This window comes from Scleropages formosus, chromosome 24 (assembly GCF_900964775.1).
Source record: "Scleropages formosus chromosome 24, fSclFor1.1, whole genome shotgun sequence".
NCBI classification, from domain to species: Eukaryota; Metazoa; Chordata; class Actinopteri; order Osteoglossiformes; family Osteoglossidae; genus Scleropages; species Scleropages formosus.
Genome location: NC_041829.1, coordinates 13,155,414 through 13,181,090, shown reverse-complemented (window position 1 = coordinate 13,181,090; position 25,677 = coordinate 13,155,414). Strand labels below are relative to the sequence as shown.

The 25,677-nt window shown below is 44.0% G+C and overlaps 1 protein-coding gene and 1 long non-coding RNA gene across 2 annotated transcripts; both read left to right on the top strand.

The window, feature by feature from the left end:
- Positions 1–3,588: 3,588 nt before the first annotated feature.
- Positions 3,589–19,253, top strand: frmpd2 (FERM and PDZ domain containing 2). Its single transcript, XM_029248912.1, has 28 exons — positions 3,589–3,709; positions 4,722–4,885; positions 5,606–5,671; positions 5,777–5,956; positions 6,408–6,483; positions 6,684–6,773; positions 7,970–8,048; positions 8,920–8,962; positions 9,223–9,294; positions 10,316–10,484; positions 10,877–11,012; positions 11,174–11,312; positions 11,620–11,772; positions 12,162–12,347; positions 13,313–13,472; positions 13,895–14,144; positions 14,267–14,355; positions 14,705–14,776; positions 14,874–14,981; positions 15,313–15,429; positions 15,623–15,804; positions 16,131–16,232; positions 16,365–16,443; positions 17,509–17,594; positions 17,754–17,871; positions 18,142–18,353; positions 18,989–19,082; positions 19,201–19,253. Exons 1-28 carry the CDS (start codon positions 3,589–3,591, stop codon positions 19,221–19,223), a joined length of 3,366 nt encoding a protein of 1,121 aa, XP_029104745.1. The 3' UTR covers positions 19,224–19,253.
- A 107-nt stretch (positions 19,254–19,360) lies between these two features.
- LOC108918882 (uncharacterized) lies at positions 19,361–24,846 on the top strand. The gene is made up of 4 exons (XR_001964872.2): positions 19,361–19,435; positions 19,657–19,761; positions 22,364–22,447; positions 24,681–24,846. It is a non-coding gene; the product is annotated as an uncharacterized LOC108918882 (long non-coding RNA).
- Positions 24,847–25,677: the final 831 nt, after the last annotated feature.

The following is a 25,677-nucleotide window of genomic DNA, read 5'->3' as shown; positions in this document are numbered from 1 at the left end:
TCGCTCTGTGCAGGAGTTGCGCTCCACGTCACGTAATGTTCCCCCCCACCGACGTGACATCGACACTTTGTGTCGTTTCTCAGCGCCCCCGTCCGGAGCTGAGTGATGTAGCGCACACTGGCCACTCATTCCTGGCAGTAAAATTACCTTGCTGTATAAATGGGCAAATTGCTGTAAAGTTCACCATATAGTTACTGTACTGTAAGTCCCCTTGCACAAAGGAGTCCATTAAAGTAGCAATAATTGCATTAAAGTAAAATCTGTACTTATGCATCACTTATGCTGCCCCCCCCCCCCCCCCCCCCCAAAAAAAAATGATTCAGTAACGTGGAAAAGGATTTTGTTTTTTTTTGCTTCTATAGTTAGATGTAATAAGGGTTTACAATATCAAATCCAGCGGTTCCCTTTTCCGCTGGACAATTCGTGGACAAGTCGTTTGAAAATGTCATTGGCGTTACGTGTCCCTGCGCAATCATGTTAATATTTCTATGGTAAGTACAGCTTAAAAAAGCATGACTAAAGTAAATGACAGTCTATTGAAAATTATATGTTCTAATCAATGTGTCCTTCAAAGAAGCAAATGTGCTGAAGTCTTTGGAGAAAAGGCCACACAGGATGGCAAGAGATTTGTCCTTCAATTTTTGAGTCATTGCTGTAACACCATAGATTTGTGATCACAGAGCACAATGGAAGCTCCTAGAGCACCTGTAACACAGGGTAACACAGGCGCTTACTACCACTGAGCTGAAGAAGCTCAAGGTCAAGCTGTAAGGGACGGAGGTGACATTTGAACCTGAAGATGCCAGTTCATTAGTAGACGTTTGTAGTTGCACTGCTGCGCTAATTAGGGATACTGTGATTATCCTTCACAGATCGCAAGTTATAAAATTTAGATGAAATACTTTGAGAAACAGAGGGGGTGCAGTGGTGCAGTGGGTTGGACCAGGTCCTGCTCTCCAGTGGGTCTGGGGTTCGAGTTCCGCTTGGGGTGCCTTGCGACGGACTGGCGTCCCGTCCTGGGTGTGTCCACTCCCCCTCCGGCCTTACGCCCCATGTTGCCGGGTAGGCTCCGGTTCCCCGCGACCCCGTATGGGACAAGCGGTTCAGAAAATGTGTGGGTGTGTGTACTTTGAGAAACATATTTAAGCTTTTATGTCATCGGTGTTATTTAAGTTTATACTTATGTAACTCCTACAGAATCTGTAACTGGGACAAAAAAAGCTTGTTGGGTCAGTAAATATAGTGCATCTGCTAAATGAATAAATGTAACATACTAATGTAAATTTGGCAGAGCTATCCATCGGGTCTTGTGGCACCATTGACAAGCAGAACTTATCACTACATTTGTCTGTGCTAATTACCTTGAGTTACATGAAACATTAAATGAAAATCTGTTCTGATGTTTTTTTTGTGACTATACATTACTTAGTAATAGTTGCAATAGTATACCTATCTAAGCGCAGCACGGAGATACAGAGAGTAATGCTTCTGCCTCACAGAACCTGAGTGGTGTGAGAGAATGTGGGTTTGACCCCTGTTCAGTCTGTGTGGAGTCTGCATGTTCTCGTGTCTCTGTGAGTTTCCAACGGGTGCTCTGGTTTCCTCCCACAGTCCAAAGACAAAAAGTTCATGTTAATTAGTAACTCTAAATTCCCCTTAGTGTGTGTGTGTGTGTATGTGAATTGATGGCTAGCTACCCTTCGATGGACTGGTATCCCATCCAGGGTGTCGCCCCCACAGCCTTGCAGCCAGTGCTTCCAGGATAGCCTCTGGTTCACCGTGGCTCTGCTCAGCATAAGCAGTTATTGAAACTGGATGTAGTATACTTATATTGTCTAGTAAATGCATAAACAGTATATTTTAAGTATAACGTGTAATTTCTTGCTATATATGCAGTGTTTTGTCATCGCGACCCTGAATTGGACAAACATTTATTGATCATGATGGACAGATGGGTGGGATGGTGGGTGGACAGAAGCAATTTTTTGCGCACAACATACCGACCCTCAGGGGACAGCAAGAGAGGTGTTTATTGTGAGACATGTCTGTGTAAAGTGTATGCAGAACACCCCTGTCACAGAAATGGAGTGTGAAGTGTCCGCCAATGCACCTTGTCCAAACGACATGGTCCCGTCCGCACAACGATGGTTTACAGTACGTACATTGAGGAGTCTCTGTGATCCTGTCATCTATTCACAAAGCTCAATATATTTTATACTAAGAAAACATTGAACTGTATTGTGTAAGAAATGTCAGCCCATCAGATTGCATTAAGCATAGCTGTAGGGTGAGGATTTGCGGTCTTACCTCCATAGTGTAATTGTACGATGAAAAGAAATCCTTGGGTGGAAAAGCATAATTAATGGAGGTAAAATGCGTGTGTTCGTGTTCAGCCATGAATTAACTCAATGCGTATGTGCACACCTGTGTGTAGATGGAAGGCGTGACATCATTGGAACCCTGGCTTAGATGCTGAAGTTTAACTTGGAGGTGGACAGAGATTAAGTGGTAATCAGACGTCTCTGCCCTGCCTATTGGACCCCAGCCCTGTCATGACGCTGGTCAAACTTCCCCCGTAATCCAATTGAGTTCTTAAGGCTGCTTTCTAAGAATAGGCCTAATTTACACAAAACAGAGATCAACACAATGCACACACTGCATGAGCACCTAGAGCGAGCGCCCTTGGAGGAGTTACATGTGACACCGATGGAGCTGCTGTACCTGGATGCACACAGGTGAAGGATGCTGCTGCCACACATTGTATAGGTCCTTACATCTCACTCCTGCTGGTGTCCCATGCAGCAAGGTAAGAATGTGTACGCTGTTACTACACCCCGTGGTACTGGTGTTTTACTGGGACATTCCTCCCAGATGCCTTTTATATTGGAATAGATGTTTATAAATAACTTGATTATAATGGCTGAAAAATTTAGATTGCAGGTTCACGGTCACTTCAGAATGAACCGTGCTGCATACTTAAACTACGGATGTCTATCGGAGAATTTAATCGTTATTTTTTAATAATTATGTGGAATTTACGAATGTAAGATGAACGTAAGTTATGAATAAGATGCAGATGTCTGTTGGGTTGCAAAGAGTTCTTGTGGGTTGGAGGCGCGCTGGTTGTTGTGGAGCACTCACCAAGAGCACAGGGGTCATGCCCCACAGGGCACATGCCGGTGTGAGGAAGGAAAGCTCAGACTGAGCTGTACAGCTGTGTACGTTGATAGCGAATCATCGTTTGTCAAGGCTTCACTAGGACATGAAAAACATGTTAACAGATTGTTACAGGACAGTAGGTCATAAATGTACTTTGAATGCAGGCCCATGGAAAACAGAGCTGGTGACTACAAATGCAGATGTTTAAGACACACTGTTTTTGTTCAAATAAATTTGTCATTTTCTTATGCACTTGCTTGAAGGTACTATAGCAGAAGCTATGAGTGGAACTCACTATGGTAACCTTTACGTTATAAGAACAGCTTCCTTTAATCTGAATGATGCCTTTGTTATACGAAAGCTCTCGGTGCACTGTGTCGGCTAACCCATTACGGCCACGGTCTCAGAGTTTTGCCCTCATCTTGCAGAATGAGCACTTTTGTGACCCTGGCTGAGGTGCTGGAAGCAAGGGGAGCCCCCCTGGATGAGGATGAGGTGTGGTCCCTCCTGCTGGGCACTGTAGAGTCCTTGCTGGACACCTCCTGCAAAGGTAGCTCTTATATCATGATTCCTTAACCATAGAGGTCATATGAACACTTAGCATTTGTATATGGCACCATATGTTGTTTGCTTGCTTTGTGACTGCTCACGCGGGTCTCATTCACTCGTGTTGAGGTATGGGCTTTAAGGGGGTCCTGAGAATAGTCTCTTTCTGTTGTCGGTGATAAAAACATACAGTAAGCGTAGAATAACAAAATATTGTATAATAATAATTGTAATACATTTTTAATAATGGTAGGAATCGCCTTGATTGCCTAGAGCTGTTTGGGATTGGTTTAGATTTATGTTGTTTGGGATTTGTTATAATTAGCTGACATTAGTTGACAGAGGTTATTTATTTGAGGTTATTTATTTAGTTTGTTTAGTTGAGTTTGGGATTAGTTATGATTGGTTGAGATTGGTGGAAATTGAGGCTGGATTACATTGTAAAGGACTTTTTTGGGATTTGCAGAGGTTTTCTGGGTTTCATTGGGACTGAGTGTGATTGAATAATATTGTTTGTCTGGGATTTGCTGAGATTTGTGTGGGATTGGCTGGAATTGTATGCTTGGTTGGGATGTATGGATGTATGAATGAGTGACCCATTGAAAGTAGTGTATCTAGCAGTGTAATTCACCTTGGTGAATAAGGTGCGTAGGCTGGTAACACTACATAGTATCCATTGTAAATTGCTTTTGAGAAAAGCGTCTGCTAAATAAATAAATGTAAATGTAATTGGTTGAAATTTGTTTAGGTTGGCATTGGTTGTGGTTGTTTAAGACTAATGAGGATTGGATCAGATTTTTGGGCTGGCTGGGATTGATTGGGATAGAGTCTGGGTGGGACTAGATGAGATTGTCTGAGACTGATTGTGATTGGTTGAGACTGCTTCAGCTTGTTTGGGATTGGCTATTGACAAATTGTGGCTTCCTTCCTTTATGCTGTCATGTGTGTTTGACTGTGTGTGAATATATGCGCAGACATATATCTGTGGGTGTATGTGATATACCTTGCCCCCCCAGGTGCAGTCAACATGTGCAGCCTCATCAGCCCTGGGTCCCTCCTGCTTTCTGCCAGTGGGGGCCTGGCCTTCAGAAGTTGTGCCTGGAGTGAGGAAATGTGCTCCTTCACCGCCCCGGAGGTGCTGCAGGGCCGAGCCATCACCACGAGGCTAGCGGTCGAGAAGGTGAGGCCTTCACGTCCTGCAACGGAAACAGAGCTGTGCTTTCAGCTGCAGTCATCCAGTCAGCACTGAGCACCAAGTCAGAGCGAAATCCCACCGATACGTTATTAAAAAATGCTGTGTATAAATCAAAGCCAAAAAATTCCAGTGAAAAGGTAGACTAATATTTCCCCTACCTATTTCTGCAATTTTATTGAAATATTGTGATTAAGGGCTGCCTTTAAGAAATCCATTGTTTGCTGTGTCTTTCATATTAATTAATTAATTTTTTTCTAGGTTTATTCTTTTTATATCCTCTTCACCAGCATCTTACCTCTCGGCTCAGCACGGAGATTAGATTTTAAGTAATGGAAAGGGGATTGCGAAGGACTGTGCTTTAAGTGGGATCGCATCTTAAAATCAACTCCAAACAAAACGATGGAAACAATCAACTGAGGCTAATCCCATAATCCACACGGTTAAGTCACAACTCAGACATGATGTGCGAAGAGGAATGATTTTGTCCTCTCTGTATATAGCTACTCCACATATCGCACGTTCAAAGGCAAATACCCCGTATTTTTTACAGAAGTTTTATCCACGGACTACAGATTTTCCCAAATATGAACCAAAACCAGAAAAAGGGCTTCCTCATTTCTCGGTGTCCATTTGACTTTACTGTGATTTTCATTTCAAGGTCCTTATTTTTATTACATTTATTTATCATTTCTCTATTATCTTCAGGTGCTTATATATTCCTTAGGAATGACTCTGTACTGGTCAGTGGATTATCAGCTTCCACAGAACGAGGTATATAGTCGTTCGTTTGTTTACACATTCGCTTATTCATAGTTTCTCAGCAAATGAAGGATCATTCGTTTCCACGACTGGGTCTGACCCTCCTCGTCCCTGCAGCCTGTCCAGCTCAGCGGACACCTGAACTCGCTGCTACTGAGCATGTGCGAGGACACAGCCCTGCGGCGGGCCGACCTGCTCCGTGTACGCGAGATGTGTGAGCATCACCACAAGGCAGCATTGCTGTTTCCCCCGAGCAGGGTGATCAGCCAGCTGGTGGAAGAGGTCCTTCATGATGCTGTGAGTTGCACTTCCATCAGAATGTGTCAGGGTGGAGCAATTTGAACCTGAGATTCCTATAGCATAATAATAATAATAATAATCATAATAATAATAATAATAGGCTTATCTCGAACGCTGAACTTTGCATGGGCATAGGCAGGCAGATCTTGCGCTCTTTAGGTTTCCCGCAGCGCCGAAGGGGAAATGGATTAATGCGATCGGGATATTGATAGCTCCTCTCTCTTGGTTCATCAAATCCCTGGGCTCTGCACCTTTCTCAGAAGGAGACCCGCTTCTTGGCAGCAATGAGCGAAAACCGCCCTGTCCGCACATTGCTCAGTCGTCGAATCTCCTTTCAGGGATAAGAGCTTTTGAAGAGACACCTAATGATTTAAATGGTTGAAAACGTACAGTAATACTAATGCCGGTCTTCCTAGGAAAGCCGGTGACTCCTTGTGTTCTTTTACAGGTGAACCATGTGTCCTTGTTGAAGGACACTTCCCATCTGAACCACCGCAGTCAGGCGATCAGAGACAGATTACATGGTGAGGAACATCTCCCATGGCCGCCTTGCTCCACATGTCTTTTTCCTAATTTCTTCTCAGGCAGCTTGAGACAACTTGCGGAAACTAATACGGCAATGAAGAAATTAATGGAGTAATAATGCAGACAGCAACCTGCAACTGGCCGTGTCTGTAGCATTCAACCTTCTGTGATTTATCCTGTTGTCCTTCTGTGGCAGCAGACAGAAGAACGCCCCTCTCTGGGTGCAGTGATGCCAACAGTGGATCAGGGGAGAGCTCAGGATTGTCAACAGACACAGAGACCAAGCAAGGTGAAAGACCTACACACCGCATGCTGTGTTGTTCTGCATCTGACTGTGCATCCATCAGTATGGAAGGGCTATGCCTACAGCCGTGTGTTAAGGTGCACTGGTGCAAAAACCTTCCATTCAGAATCTCATTTAGCTGATATATTTCTCTAAAGTGACTTACAATGTTTGGTTTGTACACTGAGCTACTTACAGACATTTACACATTTATACAGTTAGGTAATTTTTACTGTGTCAGTTCACGGTAAGTACCTTGCTCAAGGGTCCTACAACAGGAGGAGATTCAAATCCGGGTCCTTTGATTGCATTGCAATAGCGCAAACCAAGATGTCACCTTCTTCACCTGCATCAGGTGCCCACATTCCAGAAATTTCTTTTCCAAAGTGTCCGCGTGAACGTGGTTGCGTCTGGCGCCCTGGAGCTGCCATTGACATTTCGCTGATACGACGTGCTGTTGCAGAATGTCCTCCTGAGCTTGCCACTGAGACCTTTTGGTGGAAATTTGCTTTACCTGTCTTGTGTCTGAGTTCTGCTGCATCTGCAGGAGCAGATAATGCAGCACAAAGGTGAAGTCAATCCAGATGAACCAGCTGGCTTCCACAGCTGAGATACCTGTTCTGCTTATTCTCTACTTACTTAGTGCTGCTGGCTTTCAAATGGCCCGGAAGGCAACAGAGGTTCCACTGTCAATCATTCATTCAAGGGTACTATGGGAAATAGGAAGGAAGGTAGAACTATGAGGTCAAAGCGAATTTCTGGACATTTTAGTTTCTGATAGAAGGGAGCTGCCAAGAAGTATTTTACCCATTCACTTCCAGTTACCACTTATACGGTGAAGGGTTGTGGTGGTCTAGAGCCTATTCAAGAGACGCAGGGCACTAGGTCAGTCAGGATACTCTCTGGATGGTACACCAGTCTGTTGCAGGGCAATTACACACATTCACATGAAACACATGTCACTTTGGACTGCGGGAAGAAACACACACAAATACAGGACGAGCACGAAAGCTTCACACACACTGTTCAGGGATCAAACCCACACAGTCTAGATGGAATGAAACATCAGTGCTACCTGCTGCACCACCGTGTTGCCTGGAAGCATATTGGATTTGTTCAGCATCCTTTTCTTCTCTAGGTGTTCCGTCACGCTACCATGAAGTTCTTCCCAAATTTTAATTATGTAAATTCTTTTTTGGCAGGACATTCACATCTTGCATCAGTTTGGGCCCACATCAGCAAGGGCTTACCACCCGCCATTCACCAGTTGTCTCCCAGAAGGTAAATACAGGGTACATGCTGGTTACAGAGTTGGGTTTGTGCCCAGGAGGATGTAGGTTTAAAATGAAGGAGGAACTCCCTCAAGGAAGGTATTTAAGTGAGGAACAGATGTCTAAAACATGTGAGCCAGTCTAGATGTGGGCTTTTGCTGAGCAAGTACATAATGGCATTGAAAAACGGACACTAATTCATCTGCCTAGTTCCTGGTATTCAGGCTGGCAAGAATCCCAGTGTTAGTCTGCCAAGCTGGAGTCAAGGACAGTATACAGGGGTCTGGCACAGGAACGCAGGCAGTGATCCTGGATTGGAGCCACGTTAACAGACTAGATAGTCTCCAGCAAAGAGCATCATCAGGCTGACCTGCCGTGAAAACGGGATGCATGCACGGTGCACAGCTTTGAGACAGTGTCAGCTAACAGCATTTGCTGAATTCTTCCATTCCTTCATTGTATCAACAGCTCTTTACATTCCCATATAAAGTAAATGCTATTAAAACGAATGCATATTCACATATTTAAAAAAAAAAGTGTGCACAGGTTGCTCCCTGCTGAAGGATCAGAACTCTATGCTTTTCAAAGGTCCAGGAACAGCTTTAATTTGATGATTTTGGGTCCATTTCCTCAACAACTTCAAAGAGTAATGACTTACTAATAACCTTCCTTCAACATGATGGCAAATATAACCTAATACAATACAGCTGCTTGACAGCAGATAAGTTAATGTAACTACAGATTGCTTGTAATATGCAAGGGCAAGGTTTTATGACTGTTTCCCTACCCAGAATGCCTTGTGAGCCACTACATAGAGACAATGAATACAGCTGTCGAACCCAAAGCTTATACTTATCTGTCCCTCGCCATGGTAACCCAAGATCCTCCCACCTCCCAGGAACCAGTGTCAGTCCCCAGATCAAGGTACTGCCAATCGTTGTATACAGAGAATGTGTGTTAATAAGCATGTTTTAATTAAATCTCTTCTCTTCCTGTAGTCATTATATTCTGTTATAGTAAATTGTTTGTTGTGCCTGAATATGCCATGTTTACCCCTATTTCTGTGATTGGAGCTCTTCAGAATCAGGGTTTTGAGCAATGCCTCTCATTTTATTTAGTGAGAGATGCCCACTCAGAGTCACTTAGTAATTGCTGCCTTTCTCTGTCATGTTCTGTGTCTGCAGAATTTGGGACCTGAGTTCATCCGTATTCTGGGGGAGCCCCAGATCACACTGGAGATGCCTACTTCCATTGTGGTAACATGGAATGTGCTTCAACCCTCACCTGAACCCAATTCACAGTATCCCTTTGCCCCTTTACTAAAACCTAATTCGCACAGCAAAACAGTGAAATAATCCACTCACATCCATTTATTAACTTCTATGATACAGCAACATAGAACCTGTTATTGCCACGGTGTTCAACCAGCAGCTGCCACAACGACATGCTGTATTTTTGCATTGCAATGTTTCCCGGTATCCTTAAGAAATTAGTTTAGCGGTAAAGCAGTGTTAAGTTGCGATTGCTGTTCCTCTTGCCATGTAGCTTTGCCGGCTCAGCTAAATTAGCTGTGATGAGCTTTGTGTTTGCTGGAGGACAATTAAATTGTGTTTTGAGAGATAGAATAAAGAAGTGTAATGGTTTCCATGGAAACGGGCAGGTTACATGAGCGGTTTCACTGCTGTCATGACTCCTTGTGACAAAAGGAACCACATCTTTTTTTCTCACTTAACACAGTCACCATAGACAGTAGGTCTAGATGCAGATCTCAGTGGTACTAGGATGGGTTGGTGGCAGGAATACAGACTGAGATTTACTGTACAGATGTTGTAAAATTCTGTGAATGTCAAGAAATGTCCTTATGAGCTACTCACCTTTGAATAACCTTGTTATGCATTTTTCCAGGGGATCCATCTAGGAATCTTTTCTGGAGTGTCACAGAAATATATTGTTTTCTGTTCATCTTTTCTAGTTCAAGACCAATCTGAGTCTGCAAATACAAAAATGCACCAAAAACACACATTCTGTGACTTCCCTAGAAAAACCAAATGTAGTATTACCGAGCTGATTTTCAAAACCTTTCAGGTCTTATTTGAAAGTTTAGTTAAATTTTGAGCAATGAAGTTAGAATATAATAATAATAATAATAATAATAATAATAATAATAATAATAATAATAAATGTCCCACAATTTTCAGACTGCTTTTCAATAATAGTTGGAAAATGATAATGGAACAGCGCCTGTGAATGATTCTTTTTCTTTCCATGTGGTTTAAGAAAGGCAAGGCATGTGCAACTCAGAGAGACCTGAGTGTCATCATGCCCAGCGGACTCTCCATTTTAGTGAAGTGTGACATCAAGTCAAGGGTGGGTGATGTCTTTGACTTGGTGGTTGCCCACACCAGCCTGATCGAGCATTTCTACTTCGGCCTTGCTTTCATGGAAAGTAAGGAGGTTTAGCTGTAGACAGTTGTGAAGAGGTGTAGCTATAGACTTGATATTGGACTTGTTGACTTCTTCTGTGGGTTTCAGCCAATGACTGCGTTATGTGAAATACATAGCTATTTTTTTTATAGTATTTTTAATGTATTATTATTAATACATTAATGCCTTTATGATATTTGATTAGTTCTGATAACTCAGTTGTATTCTTCATTGTCTTACATGCATAATGAATTTAATTTTGCTCTGAATCACTTACTGTATGTTAATTCAGTTAATCTAAAATGACCAACCTGAGTGCTAGACTGCCTTGTAAATGTAAATTCATTCTGAAAACAGCATTTGTTGAACAGCTGACATGTTAAATGTAACTTCTGTCATGTTTTTCTTTCATAGATAATGAGTTTTTCTTTCTGGAAAATGAGGCAAAAATCTCCAGAATTCTCCCTGACTGTTGGAAGAAAGCAGCTTCAACCGGATTCGTCCTTTATCTCCGAATAAAATTTTTTGTGGAAGACATCACATTCATTCTGTAAATGTGAAAATCTTTCCATCTCTCCTCACTTTTGCGTTGATTTTCCCATTTGTCGTAAGACCCAGAGCTGTCTTTGGTGGCAAAAGGGCACCAAAAATATGTGTGTTGCTCTTAATGTCAAGCAATAGCAGTGCCTTTTTTATGATGTCTCCCCAAAGACACAAGCTCACCCAGCACCAGTACTACCTGCAGCTTCGCAAGGACCTTGTGGAGGACCGACTGTACTGCAATGAGGAAACCGCCCTGCTACTTGCTGCTCTTGCCCTGCAGGCTGAATTTGGTGACTATGCAAATGAGGTAGGCCGTCACCTTTGCATGCACAGGTGACGTTCACTGGATTGTATCATGAGTTACAAGCCTTGCTTAGCTCGAGGGTGCACTTTGAAAAAGCATGCAAAGTGCCATTGATTAAGTCTTGCTTTAGTGGATTCCAATGAGCTGATTAAAAACTGTGTCTTTTGGGTACCATGTGTGTAGACAGAAATAATAATAATAGAAATATAAATAATAATAACTTAATGGAACAAATCTTTTTTTTTTTTTGTGAAAATAAGGGTGAGCTTCTACAAATGAATGCAATGTGTGTTTGTGGCTTTTTGGGAAGGTGTGTGAGAAAAACTACTACGAGCCAGAGCACTACATCTCGAGGAGCCTGATAGAGAAGATGGCCCTTCTGTGTCTGAGGGGAGAACTGGCCAGGCTGCATGCCAGCCAGAGCAAGCTACTCCCCGAGGAAGCAGAGATGGAGTTCCTCAGGGTAAGGACGATTCCCGATGGCAAAGTATGTTCCAGAAAGTCTCTAGGGTTTCTAAAATAAAAGAGGGTTTCTCAGTGCAACGTGTGTTCCTGAAGGTAATGGAAAGTTCCTGCAGATAAGAAAAAGTTCTTGAAGCTAAAGATGGTTCTTGAAGGTAATGAAGTTTCCTAAGGTTTGCAGGGTTCCAGAAGGTATGGGAGGATTAATGGGGTTTCTGAAGATAGAGAAAATTTCCAGAATTTTGGGAGGCATTCTGAAAAATAGATCTTATGAGAGTAACACAAGCAGAGACAGTGCATTACACTGGTCTACTGACATTATGACAGTACCTTAGATACTGTACATTCACTTAAATACAATGCTAACACAAATGATGTGTTTGACACCAGGTTGTACAGCAGCTCCCAGACTACGGAGTGCTGCTTCATCATGTGACCCAGGGGAAAAGGCCAGCCAGGGGCGAAGTGATGCTTGGGATATGCTCCAAAGGAATCATCATCTACGAAGTCAAAAACAGCAGCCCAACTGCGACACATAGGTTCCTTTGGGAGGAAGCCAACAGCATTACTTCATCTGTAAGGGATTCCACCCCGAAAATACACAAATACTTCTCCAGTTTTGTAGTAAACATAAAATAGTATTTGTTGTTAATGATTACAAATTAGATGACAAATGCCATATTTTACTTTTTCCATTTATTTGTTCAGAAAAAGAGAGACAGAGATTCAGCAGTTCTGAGTGAGAGAGAGCTCAATCTTCTACATGGGACCACCCAGCAGTCGGGGAAAGAGGAGTGTAGCAGTCTGATTTGGGTGTAGCGAGTGATCAAGTCTTGTAGATATCAGCAGGTCTGTTGGTGATTTTCTAGGCCTTAACCAGAGACTTAAATTTGATCCAGGTAGCAACGGGAAGCCAGTACAGGGGGGACAGATGGGAACGCTTCAGCAGGTCAAACACAACTCATGCAGCAGCGTTCTGTATCAACTGGAGAAGTGTGATGAAGGAGGTTGGAAGACCAGACAGGAGAGTTGCAGTAGTCCAGGCAGAATATCACCATGACCCAGACTCGGAGTTGCGTAGAGTTTGTTGTGAGATGGGGTGGATCCTGTGGATGTTATGTAGGATGTATGTACACTGTGACACCTCTGTGTTGGGAGAAGTAGAGATGTGACTCCATTATTAGCTCTAGGCTCTTAGCCGGTGAAGCAGGTGAAATGAGCGAATTGTCCAGTTTGATAGAGTTTTTGACAGGGGAACCAACCAGCTGGCAGGTGAAGGATCTCTGTTTTGAAGAGGTTGAGTGTTGATATTTTATATTTTTTTAACCCTACTGCTTGCTGATCATGAGATCTGCAAGTTCTTGTCAGCAAACTGAAATTCATGTCTGATGATCTGAAATACTTAGCACAATACTTGAACCAAACAATAGTGCAGATGGCTCCTACAGACAGCAGTACTGCAATGAAACTCTGGAAATAGTGTAGTATGGATTGCTTTCTCTTGGATTCTCTAAGTCACAACCTGTTCCTTCCTACCACAGCGGCGTAAATTCATCATCAAGGCCAATGATGGAGGGAAAAGGCACACATTTCTCACAGAAAGTACCAAAACCGCCAAGTACCTTCTTTTCCTCTGCTCTGTCCAGCACAAATTCCACAAGGAAATGAGTTCCCGTCATCAGAGTCACAGTCTGATCTTTGGTCTGTCCCATGTTGCCTATTACGATTGTTGTTAACGTTGGCTGTAGTAATCCTTCGGGTGGGGTGGGCAGCAGCTAGTGTGATCTGTGCTTGAATCCCACCCCTGGCTGTAGTACCTTGAGCGAGAAAAAAAAGTGTCCAAGGGCATAAATGGGAAAACACTAACAGTAACTTAACATTGTAAGTTTCTGTGTAGAAAATTACCAGCTAAATTAATGAATGTAATAATAATGCATTTTCCATTCTTGTTAGCCATGCAGTTACTGCTGCTATTGATATACGATTAATATTCTGATAACATGGCAGCCTTTCATAAGCACGTGATTCCACTTGTAATAAAATCACAACAGAATGGAGTTCTTCGAATGGGGTGAAGCTCCCTGCTTGCTAGTCGCTGAGCTCTGGCTGTTTTTCACCTACAGAGGAAAACATTCTGCAGTTTGCAACCGAGTGCAGAGCTCGATGCAGCCACCTCCAGCAGCTCTCGTGCTCCGAAACCGCGCTTAGTGGCACCCAGGCCAAGATCTCCTCCGGTGACTGCACCACCAAATCCTGTGAGGAGCTCTCTGCTCAGACAGATCCCCTTCCCACAGACCAGAGTGACCATCATGAGCAGAATGTCAAAGGGGACCAGTGTGAGACAAAGCAGCAGGAGCAGCTCCAGACCTGGAGGTACCTTCCTAGTGTTTCATTAGAATTATCTCTGAAACTGGTGATGCTGCTGCTCTCAGATCAGCGTTACTGAATAGCTGAGTCGAGTTAAAATCTGGGTAAGGGGTTGTTCTGTGTTACAGTTCTTCAGACCTGAGTCCCAGGAGAACCTCCGCCGTCTCTTTGCAGAGCCACGACCCCGAGGTGTTATCCTTATCTTACACTTCAAGAGGTGTGCGTGAATTTGAAGCACTTCATACGCTGACATTCTTAGCATTGTGCCACCACAGAACTGGGAAAATTACTCCATCGTCCCACTGGCATTATTCCGAAACCTTGTAGTGTAATCATGCACAGTTTTAACATCTAAAATGACCAACCTGTTTGCTAGACCCCGATAGCCGACATCCCACCTGGAACACATGTGTAATACACAAGATGAATGTCCAATGTCCAAAGTATAACTTCATTTTGAAAAGAGCATGTCTCGTTAGCTTTTAAAGATAGTTTAGCCTATGCAAGCCCTTAGTTAGTCTCTTCATCAGTACTAGCATAGGATTTTTTTTCCAATAATTCAGCAGATCTGCTCACCACCATGGCTGAGAGAGAGGTTATCTGTGTGTCCCTGAAGAAGGACCCCAAACTAGGCCTTGGTATGGAAAGAGTTCTTTCATCTTATCTGAAGTTCTCTTCTTCAAATAGAGTAGCACATGTGGGACATACTGCTGTGGCGTCTTATGTCTTTGCCAGGCATTGTGATCATTGGCGAGGACAACGTTGGCGAACTGGACCTGGGGATTTTCATTGCTTCTGTGGTGCCAGATGGACCTGTCGATAAGGACGGGCGCATCCGACCAGGTGCCGTACTCTGTGCCCTGTTTCTTTCCACAGATATTTCCATAGACGCACTTTCAAATTATACTTGCATAACGCAGGTTTTATGGGTTGCTTACATTATATGGTATACATTTTGTCTCAAAGTATTTCATTCTCATTTGCTTTATTAGCTTATCTAACCCAGAAAGGAATGCCAAGATTTTCATTTTACACTTAGTATGATAGTTTCTAGAGCAACCAATTACTGCTCACAAATTAGCCCTTGAAGTTACCTGTTGGCATTCACCTGCTCTTGAACACTTGAATGGCTCGACATTTACTGGTGTTCCAAACATCGCGGTTGTGCCCCCAGGCGGACGCTTGATATCCTTGAACAAAACAAGCTTGGAGGGGGTTCCATTCAGGGTGGTGGCAGACATCATGCAGAGCAGCCCCGAGGAGGTGGAGCTCATTGTGTCCCAAGCCAGGCGTAGGTATCCTCTTACATCAGAGGGACCACCACCGACATAGAGAGACTCCATGGCAACAAAAACAGCTTCTATCCTGCTTCGTCCAGACTTCTGGTGCTTCTCTGTACTCCTCAGTTGAGAACAGTTTTGTGGAAGGAAGCAATCAGACGTTATGGTGAAATCTTTATCATCACTGTATGCTTTTCATTCTAGAAGGTCCCTGGCCACAAAGCATTATGGGGTCATTGCTGGAGAGGAACTTTGATTCTCAAGCTGCAGTCATGGGAAAGTACCAGACCAGTGTGGAGGAGCTAGACGAGATCCTGTCCATGATGATGACTCCAAAAGCCAGAAGCAGATTGCAGGTGCCAATGGTGCAAATACTGGATGCACAGGTACCTGTAAAATGGTTTAAATTAGTGACATATTGAAAATAAGATATGGTCAGCTTAGTGTAAGAGTCCAGTTAAGGGCTTTGGTGCTCAGAACCCCCCTGGTAAATGTGGAAACTAAAGCAAAGATTGGAAAATACTCACAAGTCTATCCAAATATACATATTTCTTTTAACATGATGAATGCATTTTGGCCAGATCCCTTCATCAGTGTTCCAGTCTTTGCTTTAGTTTTTTACATAAGTGATACAATTTGATTTCCGTTCAGCGATGCAGTGTGTTGGCGTTGTGTGAGTGCTGTTTTACAGTTTGACACCCCCTATCCCCAGGCACGTTGCTCCAGATCATCATCTGTGGTCAGCTTTAGATCAGAGGAGATCCTATTTGTCAAACTAAGAAAGACAAACGGCAGTCTGGGAATTAGTATTGCAGTAAGTGATTGTGTTCCTTTCCCTGATACAAGGTCATACTTTTTTTTGTCTGATGGGCTAGAAAAAAAATTGTGTGAACTAAAAACCATAAGGTGTGTGTGTGTGTGTGTGTGTGTGTGTGTGTGTGTTCAGGCAGGACAGCGTGATGGCATTTTCATCAGCAGCATAATTCCAGGAGGAGCAGCTGATCAAGACGGCCACCTTCAGATTGGTATACAGTATCTACATCTGCATACTTCATATGCAGTTAATGTTATTCACATATTGTCCAGAAACTTCTGTCATCTGCTTGTGTTCAGAGGGTTGTATCCATTTTCGCTCAGTTTAAGCCCATACAACTGGTTTGTGGTCATTCTCTTCAACTTTCAAATTTCCATAGTATTACAGTCTTTTTCAAGAATGAGAATCCAGTCTTTGCATGTGTCCAAAGTTCGATAATCTCAGTATTGGCATTTGGGAATATGGGTACAATACTCTCATGACAAACGCTGTGTATTACAGCATAAACACATTTTAAACACCTAGATCCCCCGTTACAATGGCTATCTGAATGTCATACTGTTTTTTGGTCATTTCCCATAATCTAAAACTTAAATTTATTCACATTTTTTCTTAAACCGTTCGGTACAATGCATTGACTTACAAGGGTTTGGCAAAAAGTGTTACTTTATTGTAAATTAATTGTGGATACTATTTGACTTACAGTTGTATATCTCTCCATGTTAGCACACACACACACACACACACACACACACACACACACCATCTACAACTACTGGCCCTAAGCAGGGGTGGCGGCAAGCCAGAGCCTAACCCGGCAACACAGGGCACAAGGCTGAAGGGGGAGGGGACACACCCCAGATTCAAGGCACCCCAAGCAGGACTCGAACCCCAGACCCACGAGAGAGCAGGCCCCAGCCAAACCCGCTGCGCCATCGCGCCCCCCTATGTTAGCACAGTATTGGAAATTGTAACAGTTTTTTCTTTTATTTTTTCATTTAGCTGATCATTTTCTCTAAAGTGACTGACAGTATTAAGCTATTACTCTTATTTTCACATTTATACAGCAGGATAATTTTTACTGTAGAACTTCAGGTTAAGTACCTTGGTCAAGGGCCCTAAAGCAGTAACAGGAGTCAATCTCTGAAATCCAAAGCAGCTACTCTTTTCTTTTTACTTGCATTTACAGCACACATCAATACTTTGCCTGCTAATTAATTAAAAAAGAAGGTCTCTGATTGTTACTTTGACAACGGGAGGGTGCTGTCTGTCACAGGTGACAGGTTGGTGGAGGTGGATTGTGTCAGGCTACAGGGCGTCACCTACCAACAGGCTGTGAAGACCTTGATGTCAACGGGGGAGGTATGTGGGCCGAGAAGGAAACTGCGGGACTCCGTGAAAGAAGTCAGAAACATCTCAGTGGCTGGGAGGAAAACTTTAAGATTCCACACAGAGACTGAGTCTTCGCTTAGGGGTGCTCGTAGTTATGCTCATTGTCTCCTGCGTGATCCGTCCCTTCAGGTGGTGAACCTGGTCTTGGCCAGGGAGTCCCCAGCGTGGAGCCAGATGTCCAGCCCAGAGGTACTGTTGCGGAATAGAGGCTCCAGCTTGACCAAAGACTACAGCTTTGTGTCAGATGGTGAGCCACTACATGGACATTACCCAAAACCAACACTGAAAGTGTTGCTTAAGCTTTATGTGCCATTACCACTTGTTATTGCTTACTATATATTGCTTCACCAATTTCCCATATTGTCGATATACGACAAAGACTATTTAAAGTTTTCCAGAAAATGCTTTGAGTCCTTGATACCCAAGGCTGCAGCACAAACTGTTATTCCTCCCCAGCTGCCCTTTTGAACTTTGTCGGCCATCCCTGTACCTGTACTGACTTTGTTTTTCTTCACAGACAACACTCTGGAGGTAACTCTCAGAAAGAACCACAGCGGCCTGGGTTTTAGCTTTCTGATCTCGGAGCTGGACGCTACAGAAGGTGGTAGCACCGCCGTCCGGGTCAAAAGGCTCTTCCCAGGCCAGCCAGCAGAGCGGTGTCGGCTCATCCGTGAGGGAGACATCATCCTAGCCATCAACGGAGAACCACTTAAAGGACAGTCCTATCAGGTGTGCAATATACACCTGGGTCTGGAACTCAGTCCACTGAGACTTGTTGGGAATGTGGGTTTTTGCTGTAACTGTTACTTTTAATGAGCCATTCCTTGACCTGCCTTCATTTCCACGTTTTGACTTGAATTAATTGAATTAATATAGTGATAATGAAGTGATTCATTTCCTTTTTTTCAAAAGTTGCAATACACTATGGAAAGACTTTTTGGAAGTATAAAGACATAATTGAGAGAGAATACATACTGTGCGTGGAATATAAAATGGATTGGAATAGAAAGCTGCCTCCATATCAGGCCTGTTTTCAGTGCTGCCCATACCATACCAGATACCTTAATTTCTGTATTATTTCAAACACTGTTGTCTTTAACTGATTTATTCCTTTTTATTTATCTGCTCAATATTTAGGTGAAGTAAGTTATTATGCTACTTGTCCAGTGGTCTGAACACAAAGCAGACAATGAAAGGTAGAAAAAGGACTTTGAAAGGCCTCAGAATAGCTGATAGAGATGATTCTCTGGACCATGTTTAGGTCTTAATTAATCTGATGGATACAAGATCTCGGTTGGGATGTAGTACGCCGACCCATAATGCACTGCTCCTGACCCCATTCCTGTTCCTCTACTGCCCTACAGAGGGTGCTTGACCTGATTCGGAGCTCCCCGGCTAAAGTCAGGCTGTCCATCTGCCGTCCATCTCCAAGTGCATCAATGGGTATAGCCGCTCTTGGTAACTTTTATCCCACTGTTCTCTTTTCCAGGCAAAGTGAACGCTATCCAGTCCCTCCTGTGGCACTGTTTTTGTTCAATTTGGACTTTCCAATCTCAATTTTTCCTTTGATTGTCAGAGTCCTGCCCCATTCCGCACTAGAGAATCTCTCAAAATGGACATGAAGTCAAGTCCCATATCTCTGGAGCGAGCAATGCCTCGTACTGGAGCCCTGTTTGCAGCAGACCTTCGGCGGAATTAAAGCAGGAGAGACACTCACAGTGGCAGGAGCACGGGACCTGCCTGCAGCATGGTCCCATCCAGAAGGTTCAATCCAGACCAGCATCTCTGACGTGGAGAAATATTTGCTGAAGGTTTGCTTTATGCAGAATTTTATATGAGGTTTCCTATATGCCCTGCCAGTGCTTTACTGCAGGACTCAACCACAACAGTTCCATCTTTTTAGTGGCACTCGAGTCTTGCGTGTTGTATATTTCCTTGCTCTACTCTTAAAATATTTTTTTACCTGTCATTTTTGAAGTTTTAACATTCAGTGACCCCAAGTTTCTTTCTGGACTTTCCCCTACATCCTCAGTATGTGGTGACTGGAAGAAAGGGTGCAAAACTGGAATGAAGGAAACCAGGAGATGGTCCATAATAATGATCCATAAAACTGATACGTGTTTCCAGAGTGCTGAAGGTAAATCCCATGTAGCAACCCAACCTCTTCTTGCCTTGTCCCAAGGCACTACGTCTTCAGTCGGCGTACTTTATATGTACATTTTCTTACAGATTTTCAGTTTCAGTGATTTTCAGCAGTCCTGTATTTTATTTGGCTAGAAATTTTTTCTGAAGTGGGGGGGTGCGGTGGCGCAGTGGGTTGGACCGGGTCCTGCTCTCCAGTGGGTCTGGGGTTCGAGTCCCGCTTGGGGTGCCTTGCGACGGACTGGCGTCCCGCCCTGGGTGTGTCCCCCTCCCCCTCTGGCCCTACGCCCTGTGTTGCCGGGTAGGCTCCGGCTCCCCGCGACCCCGTATGGGAAAAGCGGTTCTGAAAATGTGTGTGTGTGTGTGTGTGTATTTCTGAAGTGTCGCGGATAACTGCAATGAATTAGTTTCTTGACACTTTCAAAGCTGATACTCCACATTCCCAGAGCCAGTTTCTATCTCCAGGACTTAGTCTGTCTAGGGCCACACTGCTCATGTCCGCCACTTGGCTGGCTTTGTACCTCCCCTCACACTTCACTTTGCAGGTGGTGAGCCCACAAGAAGGCTCCACATCACCATTTTGGGCTGAGCCCAGTGTGGGTCACCTGGTCACCAGGCTCTCCAAGAGAACACCAATACCAGGCCTGGCTCCAAGGGCAGGTTTTGGTAACCCTAGTCCAGGCAGGGTACACTTAGCTGTTTTATGTGCACTCATGAGGGCTTTTATGGACCATGTTTCATCTAGACCCTTCCCCCAGACCAATTCGCCAAGGGAAACCCTACCAGGAGCACCAGGCTCCAGATGACGTAGCTCTGAGGATCACCAGGACACACAAGCCCGTCACCACATCAAGGCGATGGTCTACCGCTGGGCTTATGAGGCTTCCATAGCAGGGATGCAGGTGTGGACGAGACTCATCTGGAGGTGTTAAAGGCAGGGTTAGGATAGTGTGGCTACTATCCCTTTTCAGTGTCACATGGAGATAGATAAAATACTTCTGGACTGACAAACTGTGGTACTTGTCCCGATATTTAAGAAAGGAGATTTGAGGGTGTGTTCCAGCTATAGAGGGATCATGCTGCTCAACCTCCCTGGTAAAGTCTATGCCAGAGTACAAGAAAGGAGACTCCGCCTGATCGGTGACACTCAGCTCTAAGAGGAACATGGCAAATTTCACTGTCCTGGCTGTGGAAGAGTGTTTTGTAGACTTGGAAAGTGTGTATGACAATGTTCCTCGGCATGTCTTAGGGAAGGTACAGCAGGAAAATGGGGTGTCAGGGCCACTGATGCGTGCGTTGAGGAGTTTACGTATCTTGGAGTCTTGTTCAAGCATGACTAAAGGAGGGAAAGTGAGATTGAGAGGTGGATTGGTGCAGCATCAGTTGTTTTACAGGCACTGTACCTTTCTGTCGTGGTGAAGCGAAGAGTAGAGTCGCTGCTCCTCCGGATCGAATGGAGTCAGTTGAAGTGATTCAGGCATATTGTAAGAATGACTGCGGGAGTTGTTCCCGCGATATAACACTGGGAAGAGACCCTGGGGCAGAAGCCACTGGAGAGATTATATCTTAAAGCTGCTTTGGGAACACCTAGGGATCTAGAGCATGTGGCTGGGGGTTGGAAGGTTTGGGCCAACTTGCTCTCCCTGCCACAACTGTGATGCTCACTAGGAAAAGTGGAAGGAAACTGACTGACTGACTGACTCTCAAAATTGTCCACCCGGCGGCAGCAGAGAGCTATGAATGAACTGCTGTTCTTTGTAAGTAATTGTGCAGATTTGAAATAATGCTTCAAGAAATAAGTCTTCGGGCATTGATTACCCACCAGTGTTTTATGTACTTCATTACAATATGACACACAATATGAATTACTTTATTATGTTTGTTGTAACACAGGGGGGTGTGGTGGTGCAGTGGGTTTGGCTGGGTCCTGCTTTCTGGTGGGTCTGGGGTTCAAGTCCTGCTGGGGGTGCCTTGTGACAGACTGGTGTCCCATCCTGGGTGTGTCCCCTCCCCCTCCAGCCTTGCACCCTGTGGTCCCAGGTTAGGCTCCGGTTTGCCGTGACCCCACTCGGGACAAGTGGTTTCAGACAGTGCGTGTGTGTATTTTCTAGATGCATGTGCACATGTCCAAAGTGTTCTTCAGTGATAATCTGGATTTCATAGCACAGAACATTCATTGTCAGGTGCGAATTTAGCATTACCCTCAAAATTAACATTGGAAAATTAAGAGAAATAGCCCAGAGTTTGTTGCTGAACAGTATCAAGGCAATGTCAGAAGTATGCATTTCCCTGGATGGCTGCCCAGCCGCAAAGGGTTGGTGTCTTTATTGTGGAAAAACAGTGCATGGAGGTCAGCATAATCTTATGGCCCCCAATTTTAATTTCTTTCACATGTTGCTCCTGCCTGAATTCAACTGCATTTTTAAACCAGGGAGAATGTACCAAACTCCAAAACACCTTCTTTTTTGCAGGCAGGGTAAGGGACAAAGAGACGGGTGAATGCCAGACCATATGCAATCAATTATGTAAAAAAAAAAAAAAAAAGAATTATGGTGATGTGATGAATGAATGTCTTATTGTTTTCTTTATGCATACAGGCTCTGGAAAAGCTCCCAACAACTGCCTTGTGGTAAGAGCGCCAAGGAGCATGATGACCGTTGAATACCACGATATCCTGCCTTGTAAGTCTCTCTTAAAATCCACATAATCTGGGGTCATTCAGGAGGAGGCTCAGGGTTCCTCTATTAATTCCTTGTTTTATTAGTTAGCTGTAGCCCTGTTTTGGATTTTTTATTAGAAATATCGCATTAGTAAAAATTTGTGTGTGTGCGTTGGGTGGTACGGTGGTACAATGAATGGCGCTGCCGCCTCAGTGTCTGGATGGTGCAGGAGAACATGGGTTTGATCTCCACTCAGTCTGTGTGGATTTTTCATGTATTCCTTGTGTCTGTGTGGGTTTAGTGCGGGTGCTCTGGTTTCCTCCCACAGTCCAAAGACATGCAGCTCAGGTGCTTTAATGACTTTAAACCGCCATTAGTGTGTAAATGAGTAAGTGACTATATATGTGTGTGGCTACCCTGTGATGGACTGCCATCCTGTTCAGGTGAGCCCCCCTCAGCCTTGCATCCAAAGATTCCGGATTATGCTTTGGACCACCATGACGCTGAACAGGTCAAAGACTGAAAGAAACTAAATGGATGGATATCAATATATACATATTAGTAAACATTTATATTATTTGTTGCCGTGTGACGGACTGGCTTGCTATCCAGGTGTCTCATAACCTTTACTTCAGGGATAGGCTCCAAATTACCATGACCCTGCCTTAGGAAAAGCGGTTATTGACAACAGAAGAGTGAATGAATGATTATTTTATTACTTCTTCCATCTTTTCTTATTTTTTTTTAAAACTTGACAACAACGAAAAGGCCCAAGGTGCTGAATTAACCTAATCCGGCACACGGACAGCGTGGGGAGAAACAACATCCTCGATGACATCATCACAGTAGCAGCAGAATCTCACGTTACATGTTGTGTCATTAAACATGGCCTGTCTAGCTGTGCATGAAAAGCACGAGGGCAGCGATGTCAGCAGCTCTCTGCTCCAGGCCATTTTGACAGCACTGCATCTTCACGCCTGTTGCGGTTTGGGCGGGCAACGCCTCACTCTCGTCGTGTTCACACTCGCTTGTGTTTTCTTTTAATCAGAGAGGGGTGATGGAGAGGCCATAACAGGGGTGTAATCTTACCCTGCGATCCTGACAGGCACCAACATGGTGCTGGCACAGTGCAAAGTCAAGCACAAGTAAAGGCACTGAGTAATATTTAACATCAAGCGGGGTTGCGGCGAACAGGAGCCTAACCCGGCAACATAGTGTGGAAGGCTGGAGGGGGAGGGGACACACCCAGGACGGGATACCGGTCCATCACAAGGCACCCCAAGCCTGACTCGAACCCCAGACCCTCCAGAGAGCAGGCACAGGCCAAACTTGATGCAGCACCATGCCTCCCGCCATATAGTATGAACTAGCACCAGAAAAATACTTAATCTAATAAAATTTAATGGAAAATGCAGGAAAAAAAAATCAACATCATAAAACTTCTGTTGCATTGTGTTATCAGTCAGTCCCCATTCTCCATCATCCTCCCAGAGTCTCTTTCCTTACTCCCATTGGCAATTCTGTGCCCTACTTGTTCACTCATTCATTTTTTCCCCAACAGGTCCTGCCACCCTCTCACCACCCTCAACACACTGCGGTCTTAACGCTTCCCTACTTTACGATGATCCTTTCTCCATCTGTCCACCCCGACCACCAGGTCACTCCTGCCTCTTGACTCACAACCCATTTAGTCCCCGCACTATACCCACCACAGGAATACCAGAAGACAAATGAGGGGAACCATATTTCAGCTACTGATATACGGAAAATTACATCCTACTGAAAATGGGGCCCAGTCAGAGGCAGGATGTGAAGACCTGCAACTCTGTTGTTCCAATCAGCTGGTTGTTGCTTCCTAGGAGTTTTCAGCTGCTCTTTCAAAACCTAGCTGGCCCACCAGCATTGGGCCCAGGGGTGCAGAAGTGGTAAAACATGAGGTCATTTACTCATCTGCAGACACTGTGATCCTTTCCAGGACCAAATATGACATATAGAATAACTTTTTATTCCCTGTCTCTTGTTCAGAGTCATTGATAGGTGTCACCACATGAGCGTTATCCCTGCTAACTGATGAGCCCGCTCATGATTTTCAATTCAAACATTGTCTTCTATGCTGTCCATCAACACTGAACATATTTCACTTCAGCGTCAAACATTTTCTTCCGTCCTTCATGTATGTTGTGCACTATAGTTTGTGGGGATTACAAATCACAGAAGTTCATTGATAGGGAATTTTCTTTTTTCCTCCAATCAGATTTGAGCCTCTTACCAAGATCTGCCTTCGATTTCCACAAGGTTTCTATTTCTTCTCATTCATGGACAACAGGAATGAAAAAACATCCCAAGTTGCAGGTGAATCACAAGTGCTATGCAGAAGGCAGTTGTGATTTCATGTGGAAGATAATTATGATTGATAATGTGTGCGCAAATGTATCTCTCCGTCTGTTGGAGAAATGCCCTTTTGTTTACTGTGCTGTGTGCTGCCTTGACGAAAAGCATCTGCTCAATGGAAATAAATTTAAAAATAAAATCAAAAACTTAATTGATTCCAAAGTTGCACAAGATTACGGCATCATACATATAACAAGTAGTTGCCAGAATGACACAGGAATAAATAAATAGTGCAAAAACAGACAATGGATTCTAATAAGTAAAAGTGTAAAGAATTACAGTCAGCTTAACCGTATATCTAGTTACATAGTTTTGTATGTATTGTATCTAACAAGCCTTTTATCGCACGTTCAAAATGTAAAACTTGAGAGCGCTGTTTGTAATTACATGAAGCTGTAACAGCACACGAGCGCAGTAAAATATTCACTACATATGTTAGCATTTCTTTTCATTCAATATCTGTTGCTGCAGAGCTCAATTTATCATGTGGGCTCCGATTTAATGCACAAAGTACCTTGTTTTGACTTGGAACACTGATTTCACAGTCATACGGGACTCCTATTCTTTATGTGTTAAACCTTTAGTGAAGGAAACAGTTGTATGTAATTGCATTTCTGTGTTTTTCCTCACTGATTTCCAAAGCCATTACTTACACATGAGTTATGTATATATTTTAACAAAACCATTTTATGCTGGGGGGCGCGGTGGCGCAGTGGGTTGGACCAGGTCTTGCTCTCCAGTGGGTTTGGGGTTTGAGTCCTGCTTGGGGTGCCTTGCAACGGACTGGCGTCCTGTCCTGGGTGTGTCCCCTCCAGCCCTTTGCCCTGTATTGCCGGGTTAGGCTCCGGCTCCTCGCGACC